Source organism: Malurus melanocephalus, unplaced genomic scaffold, assembly GCF_030028575.1.
Source record: "Malurus melanocephalus ecotype Western Australia unplaced genomic scaffold, MMel_1.1 scaffold_8, whole genome shotgun sequence".
Classification (NCBI taxonomy): Eukaryota; Metazoa; Chordata; class Aves; order Passeriformes; family Maluridae; genus Malurus; species Malurus melanocephalus.
Genome location: NW_026623240.1, coordinates 6,303,669 through 6,322,309, shown reverse-complemented (window position 1 = coordinate 6,322,309; position 18,641 = coordinate 6,303,669). Strand labels below are relative to the sequence as shown.

Sequence of the window (18,641 nt, the reverse complement as noted above, 5' to 3'; positions counted from 1 at the left end):
AGCCCCACTGGACATGWCACATGCCTCTAAAAAGTGTGTAATCCTAGAAAGTGTTAAACAAAATTCTTAGTTTTGAGACCAGCCAGCTAGTTGATCTGATAAACTGATTAATGAATTTGGAAAAACAGTTTKCATAGCACTTGAGTACAAGTTTGAATAACAAAATTGTAACTAATGCCTGATTATTGTTTTTCTGATTTGATACCACAGACTCCTAGAACAATCCAGGCTGGAAGGGATCTCAGAGGGTCATCTCATCCACCTTCCTGCTCAAAGCAGGGTGAGGTATGAGATCAGGTTGCTGGAAACTTGATGCAGTCTTAAAAACTGTCAAAGATTTAAACACAACTACACAAGTTCTCTGGACAGTCCTTTCAAACCCTTGACTGCTCTCACGGTGAGAAGATTTTTCCTCATATCTTGGTGAAACCTCTTTTATTTTTCAATTTATGCCCAATGTCTCTCCTCTCTCTGCTGGGTTGGGGCTCATGTGACCAAGGGCAGTGACAAATAAACCTTTTAATTTTTCCTCAGTACATCTGCATGCACTAGGAAGGACAATTGCAATATSCTTCAGGGTCTGAGGCAGGGAATCTGAAAAAAATGTTTCTGCTTTTTATGTTCTGTATTAAAAGATGAAAACTCATCCTTGTATGTAAGGAAAACAGAGTTTCAATGAAGATCTGACCCAGAGACAGGAGAGCAGTTTTCCTATAAAAGATGTTCTTTCATTACAAAGACTATTGTAAGCTAAACATTTATGATATATTTTCTTTCCAAGGAACTTTTTTCAATCTCCCTGAGCATGCTGAAGTCATTATGTAGTTACCAGAGATGCTTTGTCCAGATCAGCTTACATAGGTTACAGTTCTGCAGGAGATTAAAAATGATGGCCTGGTAGATATCCTTCTAAAAATACTCTTTTAAGTACTATCTATCTGCATTTCCCAACCTTAGAAGAACATATACAACAGCAAAGGAAACACAGCAAATAATTGAGGGCAAATGTATGTAACAATGAGAACTTTTACCACTGTATTTATTTAAATGAATGGAAATGTCAAAATGTGAAAGCAAAGCACTTCAGTTTATTCACATATTTTACATTCAAAGGACCAAAAGGGCCAGGAGATTTCTTTAGTTTTTTTTTTTTTTTTTTTTTTTAAAGACTCCTCTTTTTTCAAAAAACTTGACAGAGGCATGGAWTATACTTAATGAAGCCTGTCATTGCTGTGCATACAATGAAAAAAATAGATAAAAAACAAAGTTGACCATTGCTAAAAAAAGATTTCCTTTAATATAAATAAAATTCAGAATAGTGCTTTATTTTAACAGACAACACAACAGTGGGATTTATTAACAACTACATATTTACAGTGCCTTACTTGTAAAAACACTGGGCCTCATCTGGGATCCTAGACACTTCCTGAGAAGGCAGCGTGGACAGGAGATTGCTCAGCACTTCACCTGAGTTAGGTGCTGGAAGGGTGAAATTAAAGCATGCTTTTCAAATGTCACATGTCACAGATGGAACTGTTGATGCCTTGTGTTTATGCTCTGATCTGCCAAACTTGCACCTCGATACCCCATTTGATTTCAGTAGTTCTGCCTTAACTCCTAAGTTAAAGTGCAGGGTTGTTTCAAACCCAGGAGCTTCAGAGGAAGACTCAGCTCCTGACTCAAAGGTGCTATGACTGGTGAAAACTGTTGTAATTGCAATTTTACATGGTACAGAGGCACATTACCTTGAATTTAAAACTGTGTTCCTCTGCATGGGTGATTTCTACYACTTTAATTGATCCTACAAGGTCTGGATTCCAAGTATCTCTATGAAGTGACAAACATGTGAAAGCATCCTCTTCCCACAGCCTCCAAAATCATAGTGCCAGTTTAGCAGATCTCAGTCTTTTTGGCAATTAAATAAAACAAGAACCAGATCTTTTTCAAAGTATTCACAAAATAACCTTTCAGATATAAAATGACAGTCCCACCATTCTTGTATCAGATCTGACCTCAGCTCTTTAGATCTAAACAGTTCTTTAGAAGCTATAAAAATAAAGGATTGATTAATATACAAATATATATTTCAGAGTGATAAGAGAATAATATTAAACAAATTCCTTTTTTAATCTACTTTAAATTAAAAGAAATGTTTTCAAAAGTCTAGGCTGAAGCCGATCTTTATCTATTGACTCTTTAATGGAACCCATTCCCTGCAGATGGTCACATACAACTTGATGTAAGAAGTTCATTACTACAAAGGGATGGTGAACATTTCCACTAGCAAAACACTTCATAAAATCTGCTCTGCCAGTTGGTTTTTGGTATATTGCTTTCAAGAGCTGCACATATTTTTAATATTAGAAACAAAACCTCAGTCATGAAGTCTTGAGGTTCTTTAGAATTTTTTTCTTTCCCTTGTCTTTATTAATATTTGTTTGGCAATGATCCGGTTTCTTTTGTATACTGTTTGTATACAGAATATTACAGATGTTCTGCACCAATGCACATGTATGTACAAAACCAGTTAAAAGATATGCCTGCCCACTGGGTCATTTCATAATGTCAGTTCACAATACCGTGTTTTGCAGTAATATCCATAACAACAGCCTGTAGGTTGCTTCTTTCTTCTGCTGAGATGCTTATGGGTGTTTTCCTTCCCTTTATCTCAAGCAGCCAAAACAGCAGGGAACATTTTTGAACAACCTATAATACTCCTCTTGAATCTGAAATAAAAATATTGAATTCAAATATGAAATAGATTTAATAGATCCATATGTCTTTGAACTGATTTTGTATTGCTCCTGTCACTAGATATTCTAAGGTGGGGCTGACTTTTACTTTAGGGCAGAACACTGAAGAAAGCATCATCCCAGGGCAGTGTGAGTGAATCTTGCTGTTAATTGRAAAGACTGGAAAGAAGTTTTATTGCACACACTGGATTATTCCATCAGGCAAATGACACTATAACCAGWTTTACAGCTAAAAAGCCCCATTTTTTCAAGTTTCAAACTTCAGTGTTAGAACTGGAGGAAATATGGGAGAGTGTAAAAATTGGATAGAGGTTCTGCCACCGCAGAAGTCAAAACTTCAACTTTGGGGTTGGGCACCTGGCACGGGACTGTGCAGTGACACAAGACTGCCTGAGTCACTTCCCACCAGGAGCAGGAGCAGGACACTTACCTTCCTGGACAACACACAAAGAAATATGAAGATGAACATCCCCTGGAATGCATTGAAGATTGTGAAAAGGTAGGCAGTGACCACGGATCCCTGGACCACATGGAGGACCCCGAAAATCCAGGTRGCCCCAAGGAGGAACAGGAGAGCAAGAGCACCTCGGGCACAGGATCTGGGCAGGAAGGAAACATTGTGAACAACACACAGGCACATGCTACTCCCTTTTCTTCTCCTTTTTGGGTGCTGAACACTGCCTTGGAAATTCTGTCACAGCAGCAAAGGCCTGAGCAGTGCAAGTGCAGGGGCTGCTCTTCAGGGTGTGCTGTAGCACTGCAGCATGAGCAAACTCACATCACCACTTCGGGAGAGCAGAGAGTAAAACTGGAGGGCCTTAAAACACTGGCTTCTTTAATCTTCARATATGTTTTCTCTGGTGTACTGCAGCACCATATGATTTGATTTAAATCTACTGTTAGTGTAATTCCCCAAGGAAAAACATATGTCTGTTATGAAGCATTCCCCCACTTTTCCTCCTCCCCCTTATCTTCCTCAAAAAAATAACCCAGAAAAATGTTCAGTATGCTCTTAGGTCAGTGCATGTGCATGACATCAAAGGATTCCCAGGCTGCCTCTCAGGTTCACTGCYGAGGACTGTGCAAGTTGTAAAATCAGACTTTCTTTTTTTAATTCTTTCTCTTAAAAATAAAAAAAAGAAATTGCTTTTAGAACACAAGTACTYTCAAATAGTTCCCGGGTCAGCATATTGATGTCTTAAAATTGTAGGAAATTATTTGCTATGATATTTTCTTTTCCAAGATGCTGTAGAGCACTGTTCACTGACTTGAGCAAATTACAGCATGTTGTCTTGGAAATGAAGCCACTGATTGCTTTCTTATTCATTCTCAGATTAGTCATTGCAGGACTTTCTTTGAACAGCAGACATTTTCAGCACTGTTCCCCAGAAAGTGAATAATTTTCAACTTCATTAAAACCAGGTCACCACATGAAGCTATGAAAGGTGAGGGATAAGAGAAAGCAATCAATCAAACAATTGCTAAATCCTAACTATAAATCTAGTGCAATGCATCGAAACTGCAGGAGTATTCCTAAGCAACACAAACACTAAGTTGTTTTCAATGTTCCCTGTAGTACACTTCAGCTTTTCCTGCACAAACGGTTTTCAAGGTCCCTATAAATCAGTTTTAAAGAGAGTGAGTTGATGGAAAAATCATAGCAGCATGCAAAATAAAATCCTGGAGAGAATTTGCTCCATCCCCCCGGTGMCACAGAAGCACAACATCCTACTGCAGACTTTTCCCAAGCAGCATGAACGGCTCCAATCTCTTATCACCAAATTACTTGTTATGTCAAGGCAAATATTTTGGTCTCATTTCAGGCATAGTTTTGAAATGTGTTTTGCCTTGCATAGAGGCAGTGGAAAATATTTAAGAAGAAAGAACATTTWTTTTTCTTTAACTTTGCCATCAGCCTTTACCCTCTGGTTGACACTGGCCACTCATCTTCCTTGTACACCTCTCGCACACACCCCGGCATGCAAATTATTGTTCAAAGTGAATCATTATTGCAAGATTTACATTGAAAAAAAAAATCTTTCTTTTTCTACAAATCTCAGGAGATTAAATTCTTGTTGTGAATACTCATTATCATATCTGTCTGTATTTAAACTTATAGAAGGTAGAATTARTAATGAATGGTAAATTTACCTTATATTTTCATAACAACTGACTTCTGGCTTTAACATTGCAGTGTGTCGAAATACTTTATAAATAATCACTCCAAAAGCCAACAAATTAACCTAGGGGGAATGAAGAAATAAACTTTTAGTWCAAACCAGGATACTTTTCAATGTCAGTAACTGTTAAACATTTAAATGAAAGAAGTCAAATAAATTTTCTGTGTATCTGAAACTTGCAGAATCCAGTGCCAGGAGGGGAAAAAACCCACCCTGTTCTTATTCACTTCCACCAAAAAAATATGAGCCCTGGAATAAACATTGATCAAACAGGGATGTAACTCTACCTTATCTCAACAKTATCATTACCAGCAGTCTGCAACTGTTTATTGATTTTATTGGTAAAATCTCTTCGATTTCCTGCTGAGATTATTTTTCCTGAGTAGAAATGAAGGAAASGAAACGGAAAGGGAAATGGAATTAAAAAAAAAGGAAAGGGAAATGGAGAACACCCCCAAAACACCTCTTCCCTATGGGTTTTCTATTGTATCATGTTGATCTTGACAAATGTGTATCTTTTGTTGCTGAATAACAGTAATAGCACCATATGTTCTGAGGTCTTTGGGGTGTGAGGACTTTCAAGTGGCACAAAAAATTTAGAGGTTTGCACAAACAATTTTTTAAAAATTGGACTTCGGTTGAAAGGCTTATTTCTCTGTGTTCTCTCTTATATTTTATGTTTGTTTCATAGACAAATAATTTTGGTTTTTTTTTCATTGACTTCTGTACCATGGCATCACTCTATTTGAGTTTGAAACAAAGAAAAGCAACTAAAAGTAGCAGTTTTGCAAATGATGCTCAATTGTGCTTCTGATTCTCTGCTTGGTTAGGCTTCACTGATCTTTCATTGAAATTGATCCTGCATTCCTTTTAAAATGTGGGTGGTTGCTTTCTTGTTTTGAAGCATTTAACATCAGAATCTATTTTAAATGTTAGTAAATGAACCATATTTTAGCTGTGTGTCATTCCAGYACTGCTTGTAAATCCTTGGTTGTAATCCCTTGGCCAGTTCCTGTGGGCTTCCAGCTGTAGGATGAATAGAATTAAAGACTTTCCCACATTGTTTCACCAGAAAGACTCTATGGTTTTCTCCCTGCTTCTTTTTCTTAAAAAAAAAAAAAAAATCAAAACCCCCCAAAAAAATAACCCAAAAACCCCAAAAAACCCAAACCCATCTCTGAAATGAAAACAAAAAGCTGTTGGAGCACAGCAGCACTTGAAAAGGAATCACTTTCATTTGTTAACACTCGTTAGGTATGTCCTTAGAACATTTTTGTTGTGTCAAGGGGGGGAGTATCTGATATTAAAGCAGGCTCTGCTTTAATTAGCTGCATGCTCATACTTTAATGCAGGATAATATATTTACAATTTGATAAGACAGGAGATAGAGCTGATTAGCAGTTTAGGGAATTAATCCTTCATTGAATACCTTGTACTAGTGCTGATCATGAGAGCTATTCTGAAGCTCCTAATATTTAAAATTGTAATCTACGATATCTCCTAAACCAGCAATTTTTCAAAGTTAATTATAAGTCAGTCAGCAGTTGTGGATAATTATATGCAGACTTACTTTTCGTCTTATATTTGTTGGTGAATAATATATCAAATAACTCCRTGCACACACAGTAATCTGCATAACCCACCTAATGCACTTATTAATTTGAAAAAGGTAGCGGGAAATGTGATCAAAGTGCCACGAGCATGGAAAACACACTGCTGCTTCTTCAGAAACTGCCGAGGAGGTGGCAGCACAAACCACAGGGCCAACCTTCCTCTGTGAAGGTCCACTGATGTCAGTGAGCACCTTCCTGCTGCCAGAAAGGGGTTCTGTGAGAAGCTCTGGAGCCAACACCCCGTTGCTGACAGAAACAGCGGCAGAACTGATGAGGTTTTGCTGAGCAAGGATGGGGTGGGCAGKGGGCTCCACTCCTCCCTGTCCCAGTGGGGCTCCTTTACACAAATACTTTTGCGCTGCCCGTTGCACAGGATAATAGGATTTGGCCTTCTGCATTAAAGTAATACCCWTTAACTCCGATCTTTTCATTCACCAGCCCATCCTAATGGGAATAATCTGTACGTACCGGGGGAACGGGAGAGGTTAGCGTCGGCTTCTCGGAGCTGGCTGCCAGAACACAATTATTGTACAATATGACTCAGGTAGCCTCACAGGAGCTAGTGTTACAGGGTAATGAGAGTGAACTTAACTTCTGAAACACCCAGTCATTTCCAGGATTTATTAAAGCCTTAAATCGGTTTTTGCCCCATTTTGAAGCACTCCATTAATAAAAAATTTCTATAGCGAAGTGTAAGTGCATGGACTGAATTTTCACAATGTTTCAACCTAAGTTAGAAGCCTCTGGAACTGCATTTTGTCCTTCAAGGGGGGATGAAATGGATAACAACAAAGTGGTAGTAACTATCCTATGACACGAAAATGAAGCAAAACTTGAGAGAAAACAATAGCATGAACTCATGGGTAAATCCAGAAGAAAAAAGCCTGGCTAATGTAAACAATGTGTCAAGTGTGGTGTTTGGAGAAAACTGGTAATCCAGAGGGTATCCCAAAAGGTATCCTAAACTTATTGCATCCTGCTTCAACTGACACTGTGCATGTTCTTTGCCATGAGCATACCAATGGCCTCAGCTGTTTCTGGGAAATAGAAAGTAAAAAGTTCTTATTGGATGGCAGCACTGAGTAGGAACACTAATAAGCTGGACTCATTAGGATTAAAGGGAAATAGAACTGATATCCCCAAAGAGCCATATGTATTCCAACAAATGGAATGAGAAGTCAAATCACTTAAAATGCCTGGCCAAAGATACAAGCACTTAAGGCATTTGAATTTGGATGCAAAAGTGATTTTCAAATGAGCAGAAATGGAGGTAGCAGGCTGTAAAAGCAATCTAAAATATAGATATACACAAGGAATCCTGGATCCCCAAATCTTCCATCTGGAACAGAGGGGGATGAGAGACACTGAAACATCTAAAAAGTTTCAACTACTCCTTACAACCAAATATTGTTTTATACTTACTTTGGTTGTAATCGTGTGTTTTCATTTTTGTAATTAAACCACAATCTTAAGATCTTGTTGAATAAACCTTCAATGATATTATAATTAAGACTGCCTTAAGGTGACAGGCAAGGTGGATGAGGATGAAAAGGCAAACATAAGGGATGCTGTCTCYGGAGAGGGAGCAAGCTGGAGCAGAGCAGGATGTGCAGGCAAGTGTGAAACCAAGCTTGGACAGGCTGGGAAGGGCCAGCCTGGGGACAGCTTTGGGGACAGGTTACCAGAACAACGAGCAGAGCTATCTGCAGCTCGGGGCAAACCCGGAGCCTGGCGTGCTGTGGCATGGCCACAGTTCCATCGAGTGAATAACGATGTTAGTGTGACACGGCGAGTCCTGGTGCCTTTGTTTGCAGGGCTATTACATGGCTGAGCAGTCAGAGAAACTGCTGCACGTCCTGAGAGGGGCTCCTCGGCAGGTCTAATRGACTAGAGGGGAATGGCATTGATTCCAAGCCTTGAACTGAATAATTTTTTGTATTTTATTTATTCAACAAACCACCTCAAACTGCTATTGGGCAAACGGTGCACTCAGTYCTTACCATTTCACAAAGGAAACCTCTGACTTTCTCCCTACCAGCMCAATTCTCTGAAGTGCTGAGCATCCTCAGCCCTGCCTCCTCTGCAATTCAGTGGGAATCATGTTTCACTCATCATTGCTCAGGTGCACTACAGGACTAATTTTAATAATTAATCTATTCCTTTTTTTTTTTCAAGTGGTTAATCAAAGTCAAGGACTGATACAGAAAAAAACTCCACTCACAACATCTTCAGGGAATCAAGTCTCCTTAAAGATATTTGTAAAAGTATTTTTAGCCTTCTTAAATCCTAGAAATGTTGTGGTATATTTATGAACAGATGAAAACCTTAAAATATATTTGTGTGAAATYGACATTGAATAAGAGCAATTATTAGGATGCCATGAAATCAGGATTCTGAAGATATGGGCAACTGCATTATGTAGCTATATAACCCTGGATAATCTCTAAGGAGACACAAATCTGCATGAGCTGAGTTGTACTGTACACCCACGACAGAATTTAAAGGAAGGATTGGTGCATCTTTCTCTGGGAGGTCACAYATGAAAAGGTTCAGAAGGATTTAGGGTTTTGGAGTGACTTTTGGCCTCATTAAGCCAATATGCAGAACTCCAGCTAAATCTTAACATTCCCACTGCCCCAGTCAAGGCTTTATCACAACACCCCCCCAGAAAATGGCAGTCCCGAGGGATTCAAGGGGACACTGCTGCAGGTTTTGCTGGGCATTAGCACTTCGAGGTGCCATGGATGCATACTGGTGTAGAGCAGGACAGTGACACCTTCCTGCAGCTGTTTTGRGGATCTCCATGATACAATCCCCATGTTCAAACTGTGATGTTGGTGGGTGAGGGCCAGCAGGCACACAAGGAAGAGTTCAGAGCTCTCTGGAGTGGTGCAAGTCCTAGGATCAGATCTGACCCACAGCATTGCTCTGGAGAATTTCCTCTTGTAGGAGACAAAAGCAGATGAGAATTCAAAGAAATTTCCTGGTGCTCTCCTAATCTTCTTGTCAACAATAAGGAGGTTTTGCCAAGGGAATTAGCCTGGGGAGCTCTGTCCAATCAATCATGTGTATTTTAGAACAGAATGGGAAAAGCAGAGTGTGGCGTTAACCTACTTCCACCTACATCCAGGATGGCTCTGGAAATCTGTTTGCAGATTTGCATCCCTCCCTCTCTGTCCCTACTGCCATGGCTGCCTGAACAGGTGCTTCTGCAARGAAGGAGAGCATGGGCAGAGAAAGAAAATGCTGCTCTGGCTTCTGCTCCTGTCAGGTCTGGGGCCACCCCAGTGAGAGCACTGAGGAACAATCCCATTTATTGTCTAAGCAAATTACAAACCTCTCTGTTGATTGCTAGCTGTAGCTTGGAAACTAAGTAATAACATAAAAATGAGCATGTAGGTCCTAAAATCCTAAATGTTCCAAGCTGCTGGAGTTCTGCTAATAGCACATTGCCTAGCAACTGCTATATTTAAAATWAGTCCTTAATTCCACTGTTAAATGTACACATTTTACATACTGGAAGGGTAACACAGTGCTCTGTCCTCAAGGAAATATGATGTTAGCTCTTCACACTGCATGAAACTCTCTCTGTGTAGATACRGAATGAGAGTTATTGTTAGCTGAACACTGAACAGGATGAACTACACAAAATTTAATAAAACTTGCAAATAAAAATATTTGCACTCATGTTGAAGAGCTGTAATTTCTTTCCTAATTAATTACAGTTAAATTGTAAGACACTGAGTGAAGTGATCTATCATCATTTTGCCCCATCAAGGTAGCTGACAGCTGTCAAATTTGACAACTAAAACATTTTTCTTCCTTCTTCCCCCCCTTCCTTTTTTTTAAAGCAAGACAAAGAGCACTTGAAAGCTCAGAGGGGAATGGTCTRTCTTTCATGGTGGGAGTTCTGTTAGCACCTGGACATCTGGTGAAATGAAATGGATCAGGACAGGGCATTCAAAAAATTTTGTCCCATAGTTTTTTCTTGAAAAATGTCAGTTCATTAGTACTAAAAGACATTTACTGGTTTAGACTGTGTTTTCACCAGGGAAGGCTTCCTGACTAGGAGAGCTTTTCTGAATAAAACCAGAAAGGACACTCCTGAACAATGAAAATCCCTGTGGACAGTGCATTTATACAGGATTTTGGAGACATGGGGCACAATTTTCTATTTTACTTAATATTCAGACTAGGCTATGACCCTTGGTTTCTCCAGGCTCTGTACCAGTTATTCACTGCTACTGCTGGATCTATTCCATGCCATATAAATAATTAAATATTCACTGGAGCAGAGAGACCTGGATTTCCCTCACCCCACAGTTCCTCATCCAGGATTATCTAAAGACAGTTTTGTTTTTTAAACACCACTGTAATTGTTTAATACGAGACTGAGGTTTTGAGGCTATTTCCAATACATATTATTTATAGAATGAAAAAGGAGTTGGTAATTTCATGTAGGATATCTTTGTGTAAAAGATACACCCCAGCCTTTCAAAAGTTATTAAAAAATTTCAAATATMAGCCTTTAAAGGCTCTCTAGTGCTACAAAGAAGAGAAGGTATAAGAAAGAGGCAGCTAATTCTAAAGACTCAGACATACTAGTTCTGATTCAGTCTGAGCACTTTACATTCAAACTTCAAAAATGAAACCCCCAAATCATTCCCTTTTCCTTTCTTAGTCTCTGTCTCAATAATTGATGAAACCATCTATATGCTGATGTCAGATCTCACAAAAAAGAATGAGAAAATTTCTCCTGCTGCTCTCTTAGGCATATACTTGAATTTTTTACATATATCATATTGAATTTGGCTCTTTCAAAAAATGTCTGAAGTTCAGAGCAGCTGTATCTGTATCAGTCTGTACAATGACCCTCATTATGAGCGTTTGAATTAATGAGCTTGTGATGGTCTGAGTTCTGCCACAGAGAGCAATACATTTCAGGCTGGATGGCTGATGGCTGGGTAAAATGACAACATTCAGTGGGTCATCGTTATTTCAGTCAGGGGAGAGCGGAATTAAGCTATTAACAGTACAACAGTTTAAGCTTCAAAATGAAAATGTATGCTATATTAATTGCATAAAATTGGACACAAGCTGGCAGTCAAACAGTCAGGGTTTTCTCCTGACTGATTTATCTCATTACCATGTCCCCAGTGAATATTTCTTCTTGAATGCTTTAAGTATACAACAGCAGTCTTATCTGGGAGTAGGAAATGGAACAAAAACGTTAATGAACCCCCTTTAGGCTGCATTTTTGGAAATATTTTCAATTATTCAGGGGTAGAATTTTATAATTCCTAAGATTTTCATGATTTCCCTTGTTTTAAAAGTTAGAACATATCCAAATGAGTTTATTTCAAATCCTGACTCAGGAAATACAAAATGTTCACATAAGATTGCTTTTTATCTATGAATACTTCAAAGTACTCTTTTGCATACTTCAAGCTATAGATTTAGACTCAATTAAGTGTTTCCTTTACAATGTTAGAGCAGTTACAAGAAGATGTAAATAAATAAATAAATAAATGGGGCTTTTTTGCTTTACATCAGGGTAAACAGCTGGCAGACTTGTGGATTCAATGTTGTTTCTTATTAGACTGCGAAACTAAACACATTATTTACCCTGTCCTGCAACCAAGGGCAGGAGGGATGAACCAACAGAGCAGGGCCTGACCTCAACCATAAATTTTAGCCCAGTTTGATCCAGTGGTAGGACTGGGGTCTATTTTGCTCGCCCYGTAAATAATCACTAGGTTTACTCTTCTCCTTTTCCAAAAAGCTTTTGAGATGTATTGTCTTGTGAGATGGGAATGACAGAAATCTGTCTGTTTAATGCTCTGATTCAATGTGCATCAAAAAGTTCAGACTACACATTGCTCCTGTCCTATGGCTTCTTTGCATTCATGGAAACCTTTCTTAGGCTGGAGCTTCATGTAGGAGCCCYGCAGAAGGAGTTTTACATGGCAAAGAGGAGTGAAATTGTATATTACCTTTTAGCATAACTAGCTTCAGTGAAYGGAATCTGAGATCAAGCAGTATTTGCCATTTTGGAGGTGTGAATAGTTGGCAGAAATCTATCCATACCTTCTACAATTTGCTAAATTCTCTCAAGGATCTGGCCTTTTGCTTTTTCAGAAATATCCATGATTCTGGTGTAGATGGGGTCATTAAATGCCACACCACAATTTATTAAAAGCCACAAAAACTTCTTTCAGTGACCAAGGGAGGTTTCCAAGYAGAGTATTCATGGCAATTACTATCATGAATTTAAATTTGCCTCTCTAAATGACTATCAGGGATAAATCTAAGGGGCAGTAGAATAGTGGAAGAAAATCTGACTCGAGTGAGAAAATATATCATGTGGATGAAGTCATTATGTAAGAAAGTCCAAAAGACCGATTTAGTCTGTGTTAACTCTACAGCAAACCTGAAGTATCCTTTCAATGAACAATTTAGGGAAAGAATTTATATGCGTACTAATTGTACTCATAACAAGGCAATATACAGAACCACCAAGAAGATATTAAACAATTTAAAAGCCCCTAAAAATAAAGAACAATAAAAACAGCCTATTTCAGTCAGTTATGTGGCTTTCCTGAAAAAAAGAAAAAATATCCACAGAAGCTGATTATACAAGGATCCGTTAAAAGAGTGTGCACAATTCATCTTCCGAGYATTGGAGGATGTGTGAGACATTAATCTGAGCTGTGGAACACCTCAGGAAAGCTGCACAGTCAGCTGGAACCTGCAGGTGCTCTTCCCCTTTTCCTTGGCATCCACCTGTGCTCCCTCACCTGCTTCACTCTGGGTGACAGAGGACACGCTGGAGCTTCAGGTCTAATGTCCTTCCAGTGACTGTGAGGGAGAACTTCAGATACTTTTTCTTATAAATTTACGAAGATGAATTTGTAAAAACAAACACTTTTATTTGGAACACCCTACAAGGATCCTTCAGCCTCATGTGATGAATTTGTTACTATGTAATAACGTCATTTTCAGGTTGTAGACTAATGGCCACACCCTTTTTTTCCTAAGTATTGCCAGGGCCCGTACAACTGGGGCTTTAATTGCAGTTAGAAGGAAGATAAAACCTTAATTCATGTGAAAGCTCTGGTCTTGCTGAGAAATTGCATCTGTTGGGTGTGGAAATATGGAAGCTGTGGCTTGGAGATTTAAGCTGATCCCGWCCACTGAACAGGGCAAGTATTTTCTGACTCAGTTATTATTTAGCACAGCAGGTATTGTTGTTGCTGAACAGCACTGTGGTTTGAACTAATCTGTTTCAAGCAAAGTTGCAAACTCAGTCTTTAATGCCACCATATAATTAATTCTCTCCACTTTATCCACAATGGCATAAGAAATGCCATGGAGACACCTTTAACTGAAGCCACAGAGGGGCTAATGAAAATGGGGCTATTACTCTTTAATAAAGAATAGTAAYGGCATTGCTAGTCCCTGCAGGAATTTATTTCCACTAAAAAGGCCGACTGAGGAATAACAGTAGATATAAAAAAATGTTTAAAGCAGCTATTTTCTGAAAAACATACAGWAAATGGTAGAGTATATTTTTCACATCTTTCTAAGAAATATAGCTAAGCATTTATCATAAAAAAACCCATGGAATTTTTCAAAGCTTAAATATTCACTAAATAATGTGAGATGGTGCTATGTTTTGGGGGGGTGGAAGTCAGAGGTCAAACMACTTTTTTGTTAAAAATTCTTAGAATATCAAGAAATGTCAGGAATTATGAATGTGAGATGTTTCTCTGAAGAGCAGGGATAATAAAATGAGGAAGGCCAAAGAGGCAGTGGACTTGATGACACCAATGTGATGTGACTCACTGTAGAGGGGCTGCCTTTTTACTTTCTTTCTTTCTTTTTTTTTTTTTTTCTTTTCATTTTTATTTTTAAATGGTAACAATGGTCTGTCAGGCCATGTTCAATATCAAAGCCTGGGAAAATGTAATATCTTAGATTCTTTGAATATTTATTTTTTCTATAAGAAAGATGTTCAGTTTGAATAGCCTAGATAAAGTACATGAAATTTGTACTCGTGAGAAAACAGCAGAGTAATGGAGTTGCCAGGAAATATTTCTGCATTGATTGCAGCAGTATTACTAATCCTGAATCAACCTAAATGTAAAGAACTGAATAAGTATTAGYGCTGTCCATTAAGATTTGATAAATGCACTAGTCCATTAATTTTACCTTTTTTGTTGAATAAATTATTTGACAAATAATGGTAAAATTCATCAAATAAATTAACTGATGAATGTATTTTTTAAGTAATYGACTAGCTCTAATGAATATGCAGGCAGCTCCTTAATGAAAAGCATTACTCTACTGTTAGCCTGCTTTCATCACTCATATGTCACTTTTTTRTATTTTGCAACTGCAATCTGTATATTTTATTCATTTACCCATTCGTTTATACAAGAAAGGTTCAAAACAGTATGGTTAATCTATCACTAAAGTTCTTAGAATATTTTTGCTTTGCAGTTATTATTMATTACATTTATTAGAAAGAGCTTGGATTTTCTGAGGACACCACTCCCAAGAATTATTCTTGGCTTGTATGTTCCAAGTCAAGTGCACGGGAATGCGCTGAAAATTGCAGGGTTCATGTATAAGCCATTTTTATAGTTGCAAACACTACAATTACCAATTGTTTCAAGAAACTGGAACTTGAAGCCAAGCCAGACACCTTCAAAGCCTCTAAAAACACTCATTAGAGGAGTAAAACAAGGAATAGYGTACAGGAGCTACCTCTTCACTGCACAGCACTAGGATGTTTGGATAAAAGCCAYGGAGACGATTATTTGGATGATGTTCAGTTTTGGAAATGTTCCAACCTCAAAGAGCAAGTCTGTATTTTGTTATTGCAGAGGTGATCTCAACAAATGATACTGATAGATTTATACTGTCAAATGGCAAATTGCACCTATTAATGTTCCAACACGTCACACTCCTGAGCCCTGGCTCCTCACAGAGCTKTGCCAATTTATTGTGGCAGTGACAGTGGGTACAACAGTCAAGTCTGCACGACTCTGTCGATACTGTAAAGGTACAAATCATGTTTTCATGGGTGAMTTTGAACCTGCTGCACAAAGCTCAGCTGAACAGATTTGATGGGAAAACATTGTGGGAGACAGGTATATTAGAAGGGTTGGTTATAGCTGCACTTGGAGCAGCAACGGTTCTCTTCCAAATTTTCCTTGTAATGCTTTGTAGACTTTCATAACTGCAGTGTTAATAGCCTTGGGCCAACCCTTCCAAACATCACTTCTACTCCTAACTGGATAACTAATATACAGCTCTCCCTCAAACCAGGTRCAAGTGGAAGGACTTATGATGTGTCCACAGAGTTTAAAAGATGAAGTTTCCAAAAAWCCACCAGSGGTGCAGAATAAAGCCCTTGCATARGTCTACTCCCRCTCAAAAAGCTGTGATGCCAGAGGTGGGAAAAGCCGTGTTGAAATCCTCCGCAGTGGGAAGGAATTTGTTATTGACTGACATTACCTGCTAATCAAAACTGCAGCCACATCACCCTGGTGGCAAATAGTAATTTCCATTCTACACATTATTACAGGGAGATTATTATTGTAAGAGTGCATTACAATAGAGAAGAAAGTCTTCTAGGGCTTCTTTTTGTTCCTTTTTTTTTGTTCCCCCCAATTTTCATACCTTTTATCTCTGGGGTTTATATTTGTCTTTGCCTCAATCAGGCTTGGGTTGCAGTGTGTGTGAATGTTTGTCCCTTAAAGCTTGAGATAAACTCACTTTTCCATTAAAAAGTTKAAATACTTGTTATAAATAATTTCTCCATACTTGTATGCTTTGATCTAATCTGCTGCATAGTTTTAGTTAAAATGGTTGTGGTTCTAAAGATTACAAATATTAGGAGGAAGAAATAAGTTGTAGAAATTATCTTCAGTTTGCAGCTTGCTTTATAAAGGTTTAAAATGCTCTTTCTTTGCTAAGTCTTTCTAAAGAGCTTCTGACCCACTTCTTTTCATGTACAGTCACCAATCTAATAATAATAATAATAATAATAATTTTTAGATGGGATCAATAAGGGCCATTGCTTTGCACTTAAGACTTCTAATAGAACTTTAGTATTAATAAGCAAACACCTTCAGAAGTAGCGTTTCTGCTTAGGCAATCAGAGGAGAACTTAATTTGTACTTTTGATAAACACTTGAGCTCCCTGTGCTTCATTATTCCTGCAGATTTACAGTCCAAGAACGTGCTTGAAACAATGTGCCCTGASACAGATAACCCCTGGTACAGGACTGGTTCTGTTCATCCCTTACATGCTGTCTCCAAGKCAGAATATAATCCAAACCACAAATCTCCTGGGCCCCCACTCACAGRAATGGAAAACACCATTTGGGTGTGTGGGCATTTGTCCTGACAATGATTTTAATGTTTTTTTGTGCAAGAATTTTGCGGTGAGTGGCTCTCTGGAGATTTGGTATCCACACTCCCCAGACTATCTTGGTAAACCTGAAAATTCAAAGCTCTTAGKGGATGAAGCTCAAGTTTAAAGATAAGCCTGATTTTTCAGCTTCCAATAGGAGGATTGCAGTGCCCTGTCTGGTCATCCCAGAACAAAAGTGTCATTTTCTTGTCAGAGTCCTTAATTAGTATTTTTTTTTCTTCTTTCTCTTTAATTAGCTGTGGGCAGAGTGGAAATACTGGGAAAAGATTGGCTCCTGTAATTAAAAGGACTTCCTGAGTGGCGCTGCTTTGGAAAGGGTTTAATCTGTATCTGTGTCATGTTGGAACMCATGCAGTGTTCTCAACAGGAAGGCTGGGCCATGGAAACAGAATTGACACCAAAAATGTGCCTTCAAGGAAGAACAGATCTTGCACCAACTTCACTTCCTAGTGTCAGGGCTTATTTTTGTAGGGTTTTCCATATTTTCCTGGTTACCTGGAYAGAGCATGAGCAAATTACCTAGGTCCCTGCACTCTTAGAAAACATCTCTCTTGCATTTCAGGTTTGAGTTTGCTGTCACCACATCCAAAGAAGCTGTCCAAACTCTCAAAAAAACCCCAGAGCAGCTGAAGCCCCTGGCTGAAAGTGGGTTGCCTTTTCCCCCGTGGTCTAGTGGTGTGCGGTTTTGCAGTGACAATAAATAAAGGTATGTGAATACTGTGAAAACAAGCTGGCACAAAATACATCTATAACACACAAAAAGTAGCTGAACATACTCAGGGTTCTTTCTGCCCAGCTACAGGCCTTTTGTGTGGCTTCACTTAGGCAAAGGAGTGAGAGAAACAGAAACTGTGTGCCTGCTCTCCTCATCCATAGGAGGGCTGCACTGGCACACAGGTCTGTATCAACTTCTAGCACCTCTCSTTTTTCTCTTAATTTGCAGGGATTCCTGGAAGATGGGGAGTGCTCCAAGAATGTCTCCAGGCCTCAGAGCCCAGCTTGCAGGATTTGCTTCTGCAGGCAGCCAGACTTAGAGCAAAGCCACTGCAGGGCTGCTCTGCTCTGTGCCGTGTACCTGAGATCCCCGTCAGGCACAGCTCAGCTGGAGCTGACAGCCAGGGTACAGRTGCCTCCATTGGGGCACTCTCTATGCTTTGATAATGTGATTTTCGTGTGCTAACTGCACAGAGATGCATTGCTGYGCATAGATCTTTACTTGAAGGCAGATGAGGAACAGGAATGAGAGAAACAACAACAAAACCCCATCCCTGCTGCGACCGTGGAAGAAAGAGATAAGGTCCGAAGAGGAAATAGGAAATTGTAAACTTAAACCTAAGAATGGGAAGAATTTCCTAGTAAAGGATGATGTCTCTCCATGATTTTTTCCATCTTAGTAACCTGCTGGACACCAGGGCTACCTGAGCCCAGAAGCACTGAGCCCAGGGAGGTTGTGGTGCTTTGCCTCTCAAAAGGTGCTGTACTCACCAGAGGGGTGAGATGGGGAGGCATCACCCTCCAGCTGTATCTGGCAGGCTATTTCCAGCTGTACCCAGCATTCAGTGGGAATTTGGGGTGGAATTTGACCAGAATTATTCCTGGTACTTTATAAAGTTGAAATTATCTTTTGAAACAGATGCTTTGAAATAAAACT

General features: G+C 39.0%; 1 protein-coding gene across 2 annotated transcripts in view; it reads right to left on the bottom strand.

The window, feature by feature from the left end:
* Positions 1-1,014: 1,014 nt before the first annotated feature.
* Positions 1,015-18,641, bottom strand: part of ADGRL4 (adhesion G protein-coupled receptor L4) — a 71,462-nt gene continuing 53,835 nt past the window's right edge. For both annotated transcript variants that reach the window (XM_057375011.1, XM_057375020.1), the window contains 3 exons: positions 4,905-4,996; positions 3,184-3,352; positions 1,015-2,726 (listed from right to left, as the gene is read on the bottom strand). In XM_057375011.1, coding sequence (XP_057230994.1) covers positions 2,664-2,726; positions 3,184-3,352; positions 4,905-4,996 — 324 coding nt within the window. In that variant the 3' untranslated portion in view covers positions 1,015-2,663. The remainder of the gene's footprint in view (positions 2,727-3,183; positions 3,353-4,904; positions 4,997-18,641) is intronic.